Below are 16680 nucleotides of genomic sequence, written 5' to 3'. Positions count from 1 at the left end.
TGACAAGGTCTCACATAACAGACTACTATATAAAGCTAAAGCACATGGGATTGCAGGTAATGTCTTGAGATGGATAGAAAGCTGGTTAGCAGAAGGGAAGCAAAGATTTGGCATAAATGGATCTTTTTCTAATTGGCAGCCAGTGACTACCAGGGTTCTGCAGGGATCTATGCTAGGACCCCAACTATTTACATTCTATATTAATGATTTGGAAGAGGGGATTGAATCTATTATCTCCAAATTTTCAGATGATACAAAGTTGGGTGGGAGGGTGAGCTGTGAGAAGGATGCAGAGGTGCTTGAGCATAATTTGGAAAGGCTGAGTGTGTGGGCTTGTCCATGGCAGTATAATGTGGATAAATGTGAGATTATCCACTTTGGTAGCAGTAATAGGAAGACAGATTATTACTTGAATGGGTGTAAATTCAGAGAGGTGGATACTTAATAAGACCTTGGTGTCCTCATGCATCAATCGCTGAAGGTAAGCATGCAGATACAGCAGGCAGTAAAGAAGGCAAATGGTATGTTAGCCTTCATAACAAGAAGATTTGAGTATAAGGATAGGGATGTTTTACTGCAATTGTATACGGTGTTGATGAGGCCTGCTATATTGTGTGCAGTTTTGGTGTCCTTATCTGAGGAAGGATGTCCTTGCTATAGATGAAGTACAGCAAAGGTTTACCAGGCTGATTCCTGGAATGGCAGGTCTGTCATATGAGGAAAGATTAAGTTGGTTAGGATTATATTCACTGGAGTTTAGAAGGGCGAGAGGGGATCTCTTAGGAACTTATGAAATTCTATCAGCGTTAGACAGGGTAGATTCAGAAAGAATGTTCCCAATGATGTGGGAGTCCAGAACATAGTTTGAGAATAAGTGGTAAATGTTTTAGAACTGAGGTGAGGAGAAATTTCTTCACCTAGAGGGTGGTAAATGTGTGGAATTCACTCACACAGAAAGTAGTTGAGGCCAAAACATTGTCTGATTTCAAAACAAAGTTAGATATAGCTCTTGGGGCTAAAGGGATCAAAGGATATGGTGGGAAGGGAGATCAGGATATTGAATTTGATGATCAGCCATGATCAAAATGAATGGCGGAGCAGGCTCGAAGGGCCGAATGGCCTACTGCTGCTTCTAGTCTCTATGTTTCTATGTAACACTTTCCAGCCGTACTCTCTTTGTCCATGTTGACCTGGAATGTTTCCCCTCTATCTGTGCAAGGCGGACGGTGAGCCATTGCTGTATGATTAGAAGAATAGATTGGTGATTAACAGAAAAGGAAATGCGAAGATCTTCTAGAGGCATATTAACTAGATTAACTTGAAGAGTATTGATAGGCTGGGAGTGTTGAGGATGATGAGGATCTACAACTGTTTTAAAGTAAGTGATCACTCATTTAAGACAGAGATGAGGAGAAGTTTTTACTCTCAGAGAGGTATGCGTCTTTGGAGTTCTCTTCCTTAAAAGGCAGTGGAAGCAGAGTCTTTGAATAGTTTTAAGACAGAGCTTGATAAAATCTTAATTAACAAGGAAGTGAAAGGTTATTGGGTTAGGCAGGAATGTGGGGTTGATGTTACAATCAGATCAGCTATGGTCTAATTGAATGGCAGGGCAGGCTTGAAGGGCTAAGTGGCCTACTCCTCTTCCTAATTTGTATGTTCATAAAAGGGTAGTCAGAGGAATGATGGTCTTAATTAGGGACCAAAATTGATCAGGGGGACAGAAGACAGTGTTGACAGTGTTTGCCAAGGAAGAGGATTTTGCTAATACTGCAGTAAATGAAAAAATAACCTTTTTGAGATGCAGCAATGGATAAAGAGGTATTAGGATGGGTAATAGCACTTAACTTAGATACATCGCTAAGTCTAGATGGGATGGATCCTGTATTACTGAGAGAAGTAAGGAAAGATTTTGCAGAGGTATTGGCCGCAACTTTCATTCCTCCTTGGATACGGGTGGTGTCAAGGGGTTTGAAGATTACAAATGTTATACCTTTGATCAAAAAAGGGAGGAGGATAAACCCAGCAATTACAGGCTGGCCAGTTTAACAACACTAGGAAGAATATTTGTGAAGAGTGGCCAAATAAAGGAGAGCACATTTTGTTAAAGACAACACACATTTGACTAATCTGATTGAGTTTTTTGCTGAAGCAACAGAGAGGGTGGATGAGGGCAGTGCAGTTAATGTTGTGTGTTGGGAGGATGTTTCCACTCATGGGAGAGAATAGGACCAGAGGGCACTTTGCAAAATAAGGAGATGCTCATTTAAGATGGATTGGAGGAGTTTCTTATCTCAAAGAGTAGCGAATCTTTGGAATTCCATACCCCAGGAAGCTGTGGAGAATGCTGGAACATTTTTAGGGCTGAGATCGATAGCTTTTTTTCCTAATTGGTGAGATGTTGGACACTGTGGAGCAGCAATGGGACTTTGTATTCCAGGTACAGTTCACTAAAAGCTGTTGCACAGACACAAAAAAATAACAAATGGGATGTTGGTCTTTGGTGCAGCCTCTGGAAAACAAAGGGGTGGAAATGATGCTTCAACTGTAGGAGTTTTGTTCTGACCTCATCTGGAGCAATCATGTCCAGTGGTGGACACCACATCTCAGGATGGATCTGCTGGCCTTGGAGGGAAAGCAGCACAAAATCATCAACACAAAACTGAAATTGAAAAGGTTAAATTAGAAAGTACATGGATTAAGTTTGTAATTCCTAAAGTTTAAGGGGAGATGTAACCAAGGTGATGAAACAGAGCAGTGCAAAAGAATCCATTTCCTCTACTGGGGAGTGACCAAAGGTAGAATTGTTTAACTGGAGCCGGGAGTGATGTCAGACAGAAAGCGGATATCTGGAATTCTCCCTCGAAACAGTTGTTGGGGCTGTGGTCAACTGAACATTTCAAAACTGGGTTTGATAGGTTTTTACAACAGCAAAAATACTGTTGAAATAAAAAAATCAGACAGAAAATGCTGGAAGTATTCAGCAGGTTTGGCAGCATCTATGAAGAGGCAAACACAGCTCAGTGGCCTTTGTCAAATAGCCTTTTAGTTAAAAAAAAATAAATCTTTGAAATGAACAATAAAAGAAAATGTAAATGAAGGGGAAAATAATAGTTAAGTTTTCCAATTCAGTAAATTACAAAAGACAGAGCAAACTTGGTGACAAGATTTCTGTATGTCTGTGAGATTGTAAAGTTTCAAGTACATGTTGTTTATTCAGAAACAGACAATCTCTTAGGACAGAGGAACATATAATTAAAGTGAAGATACAAAGGAGAAAAGAGATGGATGGACTTTGTGAATCAAGGTAATTACTGCTTTTGCTGAATAAATGTGCTTAAATGTCACATAGGAACCGCACCACTAATATAGACAGAATAAATTATAATAATTACTTTAATTGCAGATGCTTTAAATGACATTTGAAATGGGTCACTTGATGCTTTAAAAGTGGCCACAGTTACTTTCCATATTGATCATATTAAAATCACAACATTAATGAATATTTTGCCTAATTCTGAGGGAACAGTTTTCTTGTCCAAATGCAGATGTTTGAGGTGCAGTACATGTATTTGTCTCCTTCACATCTGACTGATAATTTTGACTTATTGATGTTACAAAGGTTCTTGACTGTAATTATTTTTAATGTATGTATCTTACCAGAGGACTATGAGAAATATGTAATAATCTAAAAAGGAAACAAATAAGGACTTGAAAAGGAAAACTGGAAGAAGAATTGGGAAAGAATAGAGTGAGGGTATTAAGATGGCATAGTAGCTCCATTAAAAAGGACAGTAAAATATGATGACACTGTGCTATTAAACTATTAATCACCACAATGACTGGTTCCTATAAGATTGTAAGAAGTCACCCAACACCAAGTTAAAGTCCAACAGGTTTATCTGGTAGCAAAAGCCACTAGCTTTCGAAGCGCTACCCCTTCGCCAGGTGAGTTACCCCAGTCCAACGTCAGCATCTCCACATCATGACTCCTATAACATAGACATTGTCCTTACCATTTTTTATGTCTCTCCAGTGTATGTCAGATTAGCCTTAGAATGGCTAAGACTTCAGGGTTGCAGTCCCTTCTAGAAATGTTTGTATGTGTTTTCTCTTATGATAGTAACTGCTATGCCAGTGTCGATCTCCATTTTCAGAGGTTGACCTTTGACCATTAAACTAATCTCAGTGGGAGGTGTCTTGTTGAGCTGGACCTCACTGAGTATGTAAGCCTCAGATCCCTTCTTTGGTTCCTCCACCAGTTTTTTGTTACTCATTCATGGGACATGGGCATCGCAGGCTGGCCAGCATTTATTGCCCATCCCTAATTGCCTTTTAACTGAGTGGTTTGCTAGGCCATTTCAGAGGGCAGTTGAGAGTCAGCCATGCTGTTGTGGATCTGGAGTCACATGTAAGCCAGACCATGTAAGGATGACTGATTTCCTTCCCTAAAGGACTCTAGTGAACAAGATGGGTTTTTCCGATAATTGACAATGGTTTGATGGTCATCGGTAGAATCATAGAATCTACGACAAGGAAACAGACCCTTCAGCCCAAACTGGTCTGTGCCAACCTAACCCCATCTCCTGCATTTGGCCCATATCCCCCTCTAAACCTTTCCAATTCATGTATCTGTCCAGATGCCTTTTAAATGTTGTCAACGTCCCTGCCTCAACCACTTCCTCCGACAGCTCATTCCACACACATACCACTCTCTGAGTAAAGAAGTTGCTCCTCATGTTCCCATTAATTCTTTCCCTTCTTAACTTAAAATTATGCTGTCTAGTTCTCAATTCCCCAAGCTTGGAAAAAAGACTGAGTGCGTTCACCCTATCCATGTCTCTCATCATCTTATACAGACCTCTGTAAGATCACTCTATCTGCCAAAGAAAAAAGTCCTAGCCTATCCAGTCTTTCCCTATAATTCTTTGAGGCCTGGCAACATCCTCGTAAATCCCTCCTGCACTCTCTCCAGTTAGATTTTTAATAGGTAGTGGATTGAAGGATTATGGGGGTGAGGAGCATATCAGCCATGGCCAATTGGCAGACTGGACTCAATGGGCCAAATGGCCTAATTCTGCTCCTATATCTTATGAACTTATGACAGATCATTCCAGGCCGGAGGTGGTGACATTTCTAGCATTTCACAGTTTGTCCTGCATTAGGGAAATGACAGAGGCCCTGTACAGTGGAGAAAATCTCATTGCCTTCATTCTTAGCACAGAAGTAGCAGCAATGAGCTTGTGGTTTTGCCAGATTAGCAGAATTCCCATTGGTGTAGTTTGTGGTTCTGCAGACCCTAAGTGTTATGGGAGATTTACCATAGTTACAAGAGCTCCTGCTCCATGAATGTGCAGTTAGTGTACAACCACGCACAGAGAATAATTTGCACTCTGTTGTAGCAGCAGTGACCTCACTTTGAGAGTATGGAATTGGAATATAGGAATTCAGAGCAGAAGTAGGCAATTCAGCCCTTTGAACCTGCTTCACCATTCAATCAGGTCATGGCTGATTTCTTCCTGGTCTCAAATCCATCTCTCCACTTGTTCCCCATATCCCTTTAACCCATTTTTAAATCAGAATTAAATGTATATCCTTATTAAAAACATTTAATGATTCAGACTCCATTGTACTATGGGTTCGCGAGTTCCACAAATTGGGCATTGCTTGTCAGCTTTGGGCAGCCATAAAGACCAGAGACCAACAGATCGATGACAGGGGCTATACATTCTACACCACATCATGAATCCCCTCAGTCACCCAACTACATATGAACACTTTCTATAATGGGACCCATGCTGTCACCAGGAATGCTGTGGAGCAGGCCTTCCATATCCTCAATCAACAGTCTCCATCTTGGACTGCTGAGGGGAGCTCTCCAGTTTTTGTTGTCATCCTGAGAAAGATGTGGAGATACCGGCATTGGACTGGGGTAAGCATAGTAAGAAGTCTCACAACACCAGGTTAACATCCAACAAGTTTATTTGGCAGATAAACCTTCCAAATAAACCTGTTGGACTTTAACCTGGTGTTGTGAGACTTCTTACTATCATGAGAAAGGACAGCAGTTCCCTGTTTCACAAAGCCACTACCATTGCCCTGGATTACAAACATAGACATTGTGTGAGTCTAAATTTCCACAAAATTTGCTGGATGCCTGATTGAACCTCACTGGACATGGGACAGTTGTAATCCCTGTGTCTGAACATAGGGTTGATTGGTCCCCACCTTCCCCCAGAGACATTTAAGAAACTGCTGGATATAATAATGAGGCCTTTCTCCACATGGACGAGTCAAGACCCACAGTGATGACAAGATTGAAGATGTCAGTTTTTATGCAACTACATTGCAGCAAGTGTGAATTATCAGCCACTATCACTCGTACATAGTCCCAAACTAATTCAAATTCACATGCTGCTAATTAAATCCAAACCAACTATTATCTGATATAATTCTACTTGACAATGTCACTGCTGTTACTGTAAATGTTATTATAAGTACTGACAGACTTCTATGGAGTGTTATTAACTAAATGTAGTTTTTCTGAATAGAATTTAGGGACTTAGTCTGGTAAAACCTTGACTGATCTGAAATTAATCCAGTGGCTAATTTATAAATTAAATAGACCCCAAATGTTTTATCTGATGGATTTTTCTCGCCCGTGAATCAATTTTCTGCTTCTGCTTATGAATTGAATTTTAACTTCATTAAGCAAAGGATATTGACATGAGAGAGTGAGTAGAATTCTCTGATGCTCCTCACCAGTGTTCAATGGTGAGGGTGGGGAATTTAATGGCAGGCCCAAAAGTTCATTTAAAATAGGTGTGAATTTCCCATGGGATCTTCCATTGGTGCCTTTCATGGCTGAAACCTACATGCCTTATGACGATAGGTTGAGTGAACTCTCCTAATCCAGGTAACATCCTTGTAAATCTCCTCCGCACCCTCTCTATGGCTTCCACATCCTTCCTGTAATGAGCACAGTACTCCAAGTGGGGTCTGACCAGGGTCTTGTACAGCTGCAGCATTATCTCCCAAATCCTAAACTCAATTCCTCGATTGATGAAGGCCAGTACACCATACGCCACCTTAACCACAGCTTCAATCTGCACAGCTGCTTTGAGCATCCTATGAACTCGGACCCCAAGATCCTTCTATCTTCCACACTGCCAAGAATCCTACCATTAATATTATATTCTTCCATCCTATTTGACCTGCCAAAATGAACCACTTCACACTTATCTGGGTTGAACTCCATCTTCCACTTCTCCGCCCAGTCTTGCATCCTGTCAATGTCTCGCTGCAACTTCTGACATCTATCCACACTGTCCACAACACCTCCAACCTTTGTGTCATCAGCAAACTTACCAACCCATCCCTCCACTCTCTCATCCAGGTCGTTTATAAAAATCACAAAGAGTAAGGGTCCCAGAACAGATCCCTGGGGCACTGCACTGGTGACCAACCTCCATGCAGAATATGACCCATCTACAACCACTTTTTGCTTTCTGTGGGCAAGCCAGTTCTGGATCCATAAAGCAATGTCCCCTTGGATCCCATGGCCCCTCACTTTCTCAATAAGCCTTGCATGGGGGACCTTATCAAATGCCTTGCTGAAGTCCATATAAACCACATCTACCACTCTTCCTTCATCAATGTGTTTAATCACATCCTCAAAAAATTCAATCAGGCTCATAAGGCACGATCTGCCTTTGACAAAGCCATGCTGACTATTTTTGATCATACTATACCTCTCCAAATGTTCATAATTCCTGCCTCTCAGGATCTTCTCCATCAACTTTCCAACCACTGAGGTTAGACTCACTGGTCTATAATTTCCTGGGCTATCTCTACTCCCTTTCTTGAATAAAGGAACAGCATCCACAATCCTCCAATCCTCCAGAACCTCTTCCGTCTCCATTGATGATGCAAAGATCATCGCCAGAGGCTCAGCAATCCCCTCCCTCGCATCCCACTGTAGCCTGGGGTACATCTCCTCTGGTCCCGGTGACTTATCTAACTTGATGCTTTTCAAAAGCTCCAACACATCCTCTTTCTTAATATCTACATGCTCAAGCTTTTCAGTCCGCTGCAAGTCTGCACTACACCCACCAAGATCCTTTTCCATAGTGAATACTGAAGTAAGGTATTCATTAAGTATCTCTGCTATCTCTTCCAGTTCCATACAAACATTCCCACCATCACACTTGATAGATCCTATCCTTCTATGTCTAATCCTTTTGCTCTTCACATACTTGTAGAATGCCTTGGGGTTTTCCTTAATCTTACCTGCCAAGGCCTTCTCGTGACCCCCTCTAGCTCTCCTAATTTCCTTCTTAAGATCCTTCCTATTAGCCATATACTCGTCTAGATCTCTAAGATTACCTAGCTCTCTGAACCTTTTATAAGCTTTTCTTTCTTCTTGACTAGATTTATTACAGTCTTTGTACACCACGGTTCCTGTAACCTACCATAACTTCCCTGTCTCATTGGAATGTTGCTATGCAGAACTCCAGACAAATATTCCCTGAAAATTTGCCACATTTCTTCCGTACCTTTCCCTGAGAAAACCTCTTTCCAATTTAAGCCTCCAATTTCCTGCCTGATAGCCTCATAATTCCCCTTACTCCAATTAAATACTTTTCTAACTTGTCTGATCCTATCTCTCTCCAATGCTATTGTAAAGCAGATAGAATTATGATCACTATCTCCAAAATGCTCTCCCACTAAGAGATCTGACACCTGTCCAGGTTCATTTTCCAATACCAAATCAAGTACAGCCTCTCCTCTTGAAGGCTTATCTACATAAACCTGCAACAGAATCTCATGACTGGAGATGGTATTGTGCAATGAGAGAGTTAAAAGGAAGTCACATTGAAAGAAGAAAAACAGAAGAAGAGCTAAATGGGAAATGTCAGCTCTATGTTTCAGTGCTTGCTTCAAAGCCATTATCTCCTAAAGCTGGATGTGTTTGTCATGTGAGCAGTGATTGTTCCCTTCCTGAGTACATAATGGCAATGTTTATTACTGTCTGAGCTGTTGCTAGGTTAGAGCCTGCTAGAAACAACACTGTTACAGCAGACCAACCACATTATACCAACCCCTGCATCCCTTCACATCATCGTACATCAGAATTCTGCTCTCTCCCATTGCTGAAGAGTTGAGGCTAGATTATACGCTCACTCACCAGAGGGTTTGAACATTCACATGCCTACCCATCTTCCATTAACCATGCTGCAGTTTTAGCAGCATGGGTGACCCACCTGCTCGTGGGCTTAGAGCCCCTTAAGTGGACAGTTAATGTCAGCAGGAGAGACCCATTTGGCTCGCACTGCTGCCTCACAGCACCAGGGATCTGGTTCGATTCTGTCACGGTGGCACTGTGGTTAGCACTGCTGCTTCACAGTGCCAGGGACCTGGGTTTGATTCCCAGCTTAGGTCACTGTCTGAATGGAGTCTGCATGTTCTCCCTGTATCTGCGTGGGTTTCTTCCGGTTTCCAGCTACAGTCTGAAAGACATGCTGGTTAGGTACATTGACTTTGCTAAATTCTCCCTTAGTGTACCCAAATAGGTGCCAGAGTGTGGTGACTAGGGGATTTTGACAGTAACTTCATTACAGTGTTAGTGTAAGCCTACTTGTGATACTAATAAATAAACCTTGTCAAACATCCAGCCTGGCAGGTTTCACTGAAAGTTTTGTTGGTGTGCAGGGGAGGAATCCCTCCTAAATAGACCAATCAGAGAGCTCCCCCCCACCAAGTTAGTCTCCCCCAAAGTTCCCCTTACTCCATGGTTTCTCAACTCCACTATCCCCCCCCACCTTCTTACTCCAACATCCCTTGTCAGGGACATTCGCTCACAGCCCTGATCCAACACTGAAGCCCTTCTCAAGCCCTGAGTGCAGTACCTACCTCTGATTGGTTGGCAGCATTCTAAGATGGTACTTCCTGTCCCTGACAGACAGAATTCCCTCTTCAACTCTAAGGGTGGTCAGTTGGCTGTTAGCCGCTCTTTCGCCAGACAGTCTCCCTGCTATATTTTGAGCCAGTTGCAGGGGGTGGGCAGGAGGGCTGTTGTTGTAAAATCCAGCCCTTGGACTCTGACTATTGTACAGACATTGATTTCAGTATTGCATTGTGAGACTAGAATTAGCTTTTTACCATCGAGGCTTGGGTCTGTCTCACCTGATGTTTACGCGCACACGTTATCGAGCAGGCTTTATAGGATAGTAGTCAGTACAGCCGATTTCTGTTCCTTCTGACCCCTGGGTGCTGACCCCAAGATTACCCAATTCAATTAGCCAATTGCAGACACACTCACTGCCAGTTCAAATGGGAGCTATCATTTTTGTAACTGTTTGATCATACGCCTGCCTGAAAGTTCAGCTCTCCCAGTCAGAGAGGAGGCAACTTGTGACAGGATAAGTGGATGAATTGGCTCTTCAGAGCAGATTGTTACGTCTTTTAGAAATAGTAAGAGAAAAACTGACAGTTAATTTACTTTCCAAAAGCGCGTCTGCTACTAAGCGGTGACAGAATGATGGACACAGTTATGGAAAAGCCTTTGGTGTGGAGCAGATTGACCTTACCTCTCAACCTGTGTCACCTTCTTCACTGAAAAACAAAACAAGATGATACCTTTAGTTCTTAGCTTTTTTTTGTGAAGAAAATATATTTGAGTTACCCGTCCAATCTTTGCAACACAATTCAAATCATGCTGGTAGCTACCCAGTATGTGGGAAATTGCAAAGACAGGGCAGCTCCTGTCCTAATGAAAACTGGATAAATTCAACTCACTCAATTACCGTCCCATCAATTAACTCTTAATCATCAGCAAAATGATGGCTGGTGTCATCAACTATGCTATCAAACATAAAAACATAGAAAATAGGTCCAGGAGTAGGCTGTTTGGCCTTTTGAATTCATTCAATATGATCATGGCTGATCATGCACATTCAGTATTCCCCTCCCGCTTTCTCTCCATACTCCTTGATCCCTTCAGACACAACAGCCACGTCCAGCTCCCTCTTGAACATATTTAACAAACTGGCCCCGACAGCTTTCTGTGGTAAAGAATTCCACAGGTTCACAACTCTCTGAGTGAGGAGGTGCTTTCTCATCTCAGTCCTGGATGGCTTTTCCCTTATTCTTAGACTATAGCCCCTAGTTCTGGACTTCCCAAACCTGGGAACATTACTCCTGCATCTAGCCTGTCCAGTCCCATCAGGATTTTATATGTTTCTATGAGATGCCCTCTTATTCTTCTAAATTCCAATGAGTACAAACCCAGTCGATCCAGCCTCTCTTCATTTGTCAGTCCTGCCATTCCAGGAATCAGTCTGGTGAACCTTCGCTGGACTCCCTCAATAGCAAGAATGTTCTTCCTCAGACTAGGAGACCAAAACTGCACACAATACTCAAGGTGTGGCCTCACCAAGGTCCTATATAACTGCAGCAAGACATCCTTACTCCTATACTCAAATCCTCTTGTTATGAAGGCCAGCATGTCATTAGCTTTTCTCACCACCTGCTGTACCTGCATGCCAACCTTCAGCACCTGTTTCACTATCACACTCAGGTCACGTTGCACTTACCCTTTTCCTAAACTGTCACCATCCAGATAATGGCTCCTGTACCATGGTGCAGTGGTCGGCTAGTTCACCTTCCCTACGGCCCTTTTCGTCATCCACACAGGGATCAAGTACCTCATACCTGTCGGACAAGGTCAAGAGCTGAGGCTCCTCTGTTCTTGAATCCAGGATCCCTCAACCTGCCTCATTTGCAGTCACACCCTGCTGTCCCTGACCACTGACCAAATTAAAGGTACCTAATCTACCAGGTATGACTGCCTCCTGAAACTAAGTGTCCAGGTAACTCTCCCCTTCCGAATGTGCCGCAATGTCTGAAGCTCAAACTCCAACTCATTAATTCTGAGCAAAGTTTTTCAAGCCACCAATACTTGCTACAAATATGGTCACTGCAGCCCTCTCACATCACACAGCTCCAGCACATCACCTGACCAGCCATCTCCACTTAGTGAATTAGTTTACTACTTCGTTTTGCAGTCATTGAGAGCTTTCACTAATAGATGTGTAGTCCCAGAGAAGCATTCTATGGTATCTCCCCCAAATTAGCCTACATGATTATAATTTCTGGTGAAAAAAATCAGTCTGCAATTTGACTTGTCCAAATAATGATGGCCTAGATAGAGTGGACATGGAGAGGATGTGTCCACTAGTGGGAGAGACTAGAACTTGAGGGTACAACTTCAGAGTGAAGGGGCATTCCTTTAAAACTGAGATGAGGAGGGATTTATTTCTTCAGCCAGAGAGTGGTGAATGTGTGGAATTCATCGCCACAGAGGGCTGTGGGGGCCAGGTCATTGAGTGTCTTTAAGACAGAGACAGATAGGTTCTTGATCAATAGAAAAATCAAGAGTTATGGGGAAAAGGCAGGAGAATGGTCATAAGAGTCATATCAGCCATGATTGAATGGTGGAGCAGACTCGATGGGCCAATTTTGCTCCTATATCTTATGGTCTCGTTAGAAAATCATGGACAAATCTGCAGCTGAATTAAGAAATAGAGATGTGGTATCAAGCAATGGATTTAAAAGCTAATTATGAGACAAAGACAGGAAAATAGGAAGTGCGGAGACATTGCACCTGAACATTTCAAGTTGACAATTATAATAAAACTGAACTGGAATCACAGCAAAGACAGGACTCTAGGCCTGTATACAGTTCATGGAATTGTCATCGTTTTTTTAAAACACGGCGATGAATTTCTCCTCCTCACAAGCACTAGTCTTATTGCTGTAATAATTGCTTCACTTTCAGAATCACTGGCAACATCAACAATTGGGAAACTGAACTGGGAAGCAGTGACATAGTGGAATTGTCACTGGACTAATAATCCAGAGACCCACGGTAATGCTCCTTTCCTGGTCTAGCCAATATGTGACTCCAGATCCACAGCAATGTGATTGACTTTTAATTACCCTCAGGGATGTCGATGCCCACATCCCATGAGTGAATTTAAAAAATCAGACTGGATGACAATCTCTCAATGGGAAATTTCTTTCTCTCGGTAATAGTCTCATTATTTCCTCAAGTAATCTTTGCAGTAATAACTGCAATTAAATATAAGCAGTAAAAGTGACTTCATAAACACCAGATAATAATTTGACAGTGTCAGCTAGCTTGATAGTGATTAAGAGACCTTTCACTTCAGTGTTTGACCTAAAAACATTTGATTTTGCAGTTAAGGAGTATCCAAATGAAGAGGTGACGTGGTTCATGGAAATGAGTTTTGTCTGTTCAACTCCAGGAATGAGTCCTGTGTTTCTGAGCAGAGGCTGCACTTACAGGCAAGTGACTCTCTTCTTGCTTTCAACATCAGACACTAATCCATCATTATTTGGACAAGTCAAATTGCAGACTGATTTTTTTCACCAGAAATTATAATCATGTAGGCTAATTTGGGGGAGATACCATAGAATGCTTCTCTGGGACTACACATCTATTAGTGAAAGCTCTCATCCTGGAAATAATACTGATTAAGCTGCAACAGATTGCAGATATCCAACTCTTTCTCCTCCTTTCTGTACCCCCCTCTCCTTCTTGCCCTCCCCACTTCCCTTTCCCCAGCCTCTTCCTATTGCCCATATCTCTCTGCCCCTCTTTCTCTGCCCATCCCTCTTTGTTTTCTCCTCTCTTCCCTCTACCTCTCTCTCTGCCCACTTCTCTTCCTCTCTCTCTCCACCCGTTCTCTCTTCCCTTTCTTTCTGCAACCACTTTTCTCTTCTCCCTCCCCTCTCTAATCCCTCCAGTGCCCTTCTTGCCCCTCTCCCTCTCTTCCTCTCCTCCTTTCTCTCTGCTCCTGTTCACTTGAGTGTAATGCTTTGTTACAGAGCTCAAATATGGATCACAGCTTAATTGAAGAGGTTAAGAGATAATTCCCTGCAAAGGAGCAGTTTTTTAAAGATTCAGAGCATTTGTTCTCATATCGAAAGCATTTGTCTAGAATGTGTTACCCTGTACTGAATGGCTGAATCTAAAATGTGTGCTGTTAAACTGAATTTGCTTTCCTAATAGTTTGCTCTCTGGGGCCCATCAGAAGTAGCTTGAGCTTTCGGAGCACTGCCCCTTCATCAGGTGAGTGGGAGTTGTATTCACAAACAGGGCATATATAGACACAAACTCAATTTACAAAATAATGGTTGGAATGTGAATCTTTACAGGTAATCAAGTCTTAAAAGTGCAGACAGTGTGAGTGGACAGAGGGCTAAGCACAAGTTAAAAAGATGTGTATTGTCTCCAATCAGGACAGTTGGTGAGATTTTGCAAGCCCAGGCAAGTCCAGGGTATAGATAACCCCCATGTCTTGCCTGGGCTTGCAAAATCTCACTAACTGTCCTGTCTGGAGACAATACACATCTCTTTAACCTGTGCTTAACCCTCTCTCCACTCACATTGTCTGTACCTTTAAGACTTGATTACCTATAAAGACTCGCAATCCAACCATTATCTTGTACATTGAGTTTGCGTCTATATATGCTCTGTTGTGAACACAACTCATCTGATGAATGGGAAGTGCTCCGAAAGCTCGTGCTGCCAAATAAACCTGTTGGACTTTAAACTGGTGTTGTGAGACTTCTTACTGTGCTTACCCCAGTCCAACGCTGGCATCTTCACATCATACCCATCAGGAGACCATGAGTTGAGTAGCAGTGCAAGAGTAAAGGGAACTGAGGATTTTCAACACCACTGTCAAGACAAACAACAATGGTGTCAATAGCCCCGACACAGATCTGAAGAGAGCAACAAAGGCACTAAATGATACAAATATGACCAGGATAAACATTCTCCTGACACCTTGATTCTCATTTGCAATAATATTCAAGAACTAAAATGAATGTATGTGATAACTGTGACTTTCCAAATGCCCATTTCTCATCTCCAGAAGAAAAAATCTGCTCAACTGAAGGAGCTGTTCAGCTTGTCACCATCATGAGCAAATGGAGAGGACCTGGGCAAGACAAAAGGAGCATGTGAGACGGAGATTGATGCAAGCTTCTTGTTCCCAGGAGCAAATAGAAGAAGCAGAAGATCCTCAGGTCACAAGAGGTGCCTGAGGCCGTTCCCCCTTCCAACCGATCGCAGCTTTGAATGATTAAGAGGCTAATAAGAGAAGACAGCCCGGCATCTGAAAATCGACAGCCACGAGGAAAAAAGGGCAGCCCTGTGCCAGAGGGTAGCCCTGTGCCAGAGAGCAGGGCTGTGCCAGAGAGCAGGGCTGTGCCAGAGGCTAGCCCTGTGCTAGAGAGTAGCCCTGTGCCAGAGAGCAGGGCTGTGCCAGAGGCTAGCCCTGTGTCAGAGAGTATCCCTGTGCCAGAGAGTAGCCCTGTGCCAGAGGGTAGCCCTGTGCCAGAGAGTATCCCTGTGCCAGAGAGTAGCCCTGTGCCAGAGGCTAGCCCTGTGCCAAAGAGTAGCCCTGTGCCAGAGGGCAGCCCTGTGCCAGAGGGTAGCTCTGTGTCAGAGAGTAAGTCTGTTCGAGGTATAGAATGTAAAGTTACAAAATTAAATTGTGGCACTCTCAGAATCAGGTAACTTATTTATAAGAACATAAGAACATAAGAAATAGGAGCAGGAGTAGGCCATCTAGCCCTTCGAGCCTGCCCCGCCATTCAATAAGATCATGGCTGATCTGTCGTGGCTCAGTTCCACTTTCCCGCCCTCTCCCCATAACCCTTAATCCCTTCTCTTATCAAAAACCCATCAACCCGCTTCTTAAAAATATTTAGCGAGGCAGCCTCCACCACTTCAACGGGCAGAGAATTCCAGAGATTCACCACCCTTTGAGTGAAGAAGTTCCTCCTCAACTCCGTTCTAAACCGCCTCCCCTTTATCTTGAGGCTGTGCCCCCTAGTCCTACTGTCTTTTTTGAGCGGGAAGAGTCTCTCCACCTCTATCCTATCCATCCCATTCATCATCTTATACGTCTCAATGAGATCTCCCCTCATTCTTCTAAACTCTAACGAGTACAAGCCTAGTTTATTCAGCCTCTCCTCATAGCTCAATCCCCTCAACTCCGGTATCAGCCTAGTAAACCTCCTCTGCACTCCCTCCAGGGCCAAAATATCCTTGCGCAGGTGCGGCGCCCAAAACTGCACACAATACTCCAGCTGCGGCCTCACCAATGCCCTATACAGCTGCAGCAAGACCTCCCTACTTTTATATTCAATCCCCCTCGCTATGAAGGCCAGCATCCCATTCGCCTTCCTGACCACCTGCTGCACCTGCAAGCTGGGTTTTTGCGACTCATGCACAAGGACCCCGAGGTCCCTCTGCACCGTCGCCTGCTGCAGTTTTTCGCCACGTAAGTAATAGTCCTTCCTACCATTCTTCCTACCAAAGTGGACCACCTCACACTTGCCAACATTAAATTCCATTTGCCATTTCCTGGCCCATTCGCCCAGCCTATCTAGATCCTTCTGCAGACTCTCCACACCCTCCGCACAATTTGCCGTTCCCCCAATCTTGGTGTCATCAGCAAATTTCGACACCCTGCACTCGGTTCCCTCCTCCAGATCATCTATATAAATGGTAAATAGCTGAGGCCCCAGCACCGACCCCTGGGGCACCCCACTAGTCACCATCCGCCAATCCGAATAGCACCCATT

At 43.3% G+C, this 16680-nt stretch overlaps 1 protein-coding gene across 1 annotated transcript in view; it reads left to right on the top strand.

The window, feature by feature from the left end:
- The window catches only part of LOC145361772 (uncharacterized), a 98845-nt gene extending 85554 nt beyond the window's left edge, over positions 1–13291 (top strand). The window contains exons 4-5 of the mRNA XM_080217738.1: positions 3218–3304; positions 13260–13291. Of these exons, the coding sequence (XP_080073864.1) occupies positions 3218–3304; positions 13260–13263 (91 nt within the window). The 3' untranslated portion in view covers positions 13264–13291. The remainder of the gene's footprint in view (positions 1–3217; positions 3305–13259) is intronic.
- The last annotated feature ends 3389 nt before the right edge of the window (positions 13292–16680 follow it).

The sequence above is a fragment of the Carcharhinus amblyrhynchos genome, chromosome 35 (assembly GCF_965287045.1).
Source record: "Carcharhinus amblyrhynchos chromosome 35, sCarAmb.v2.hapA, whole genome shotgun sequence".
In the NCBI taxonomy this organism is placed as follows: domain Eukaryota; kingdom Metazoa; phylum Chordata; class Chondrichthyes; order Carcharhiniformes; family Carcharhinidae; genus Carcharhinus; species Carcharhinus amblyrhynchos.
Note: the sequence above shows the minus strand (reverse complement) of the source record. Positions and strands in the feature narration are given on the sequence as shown.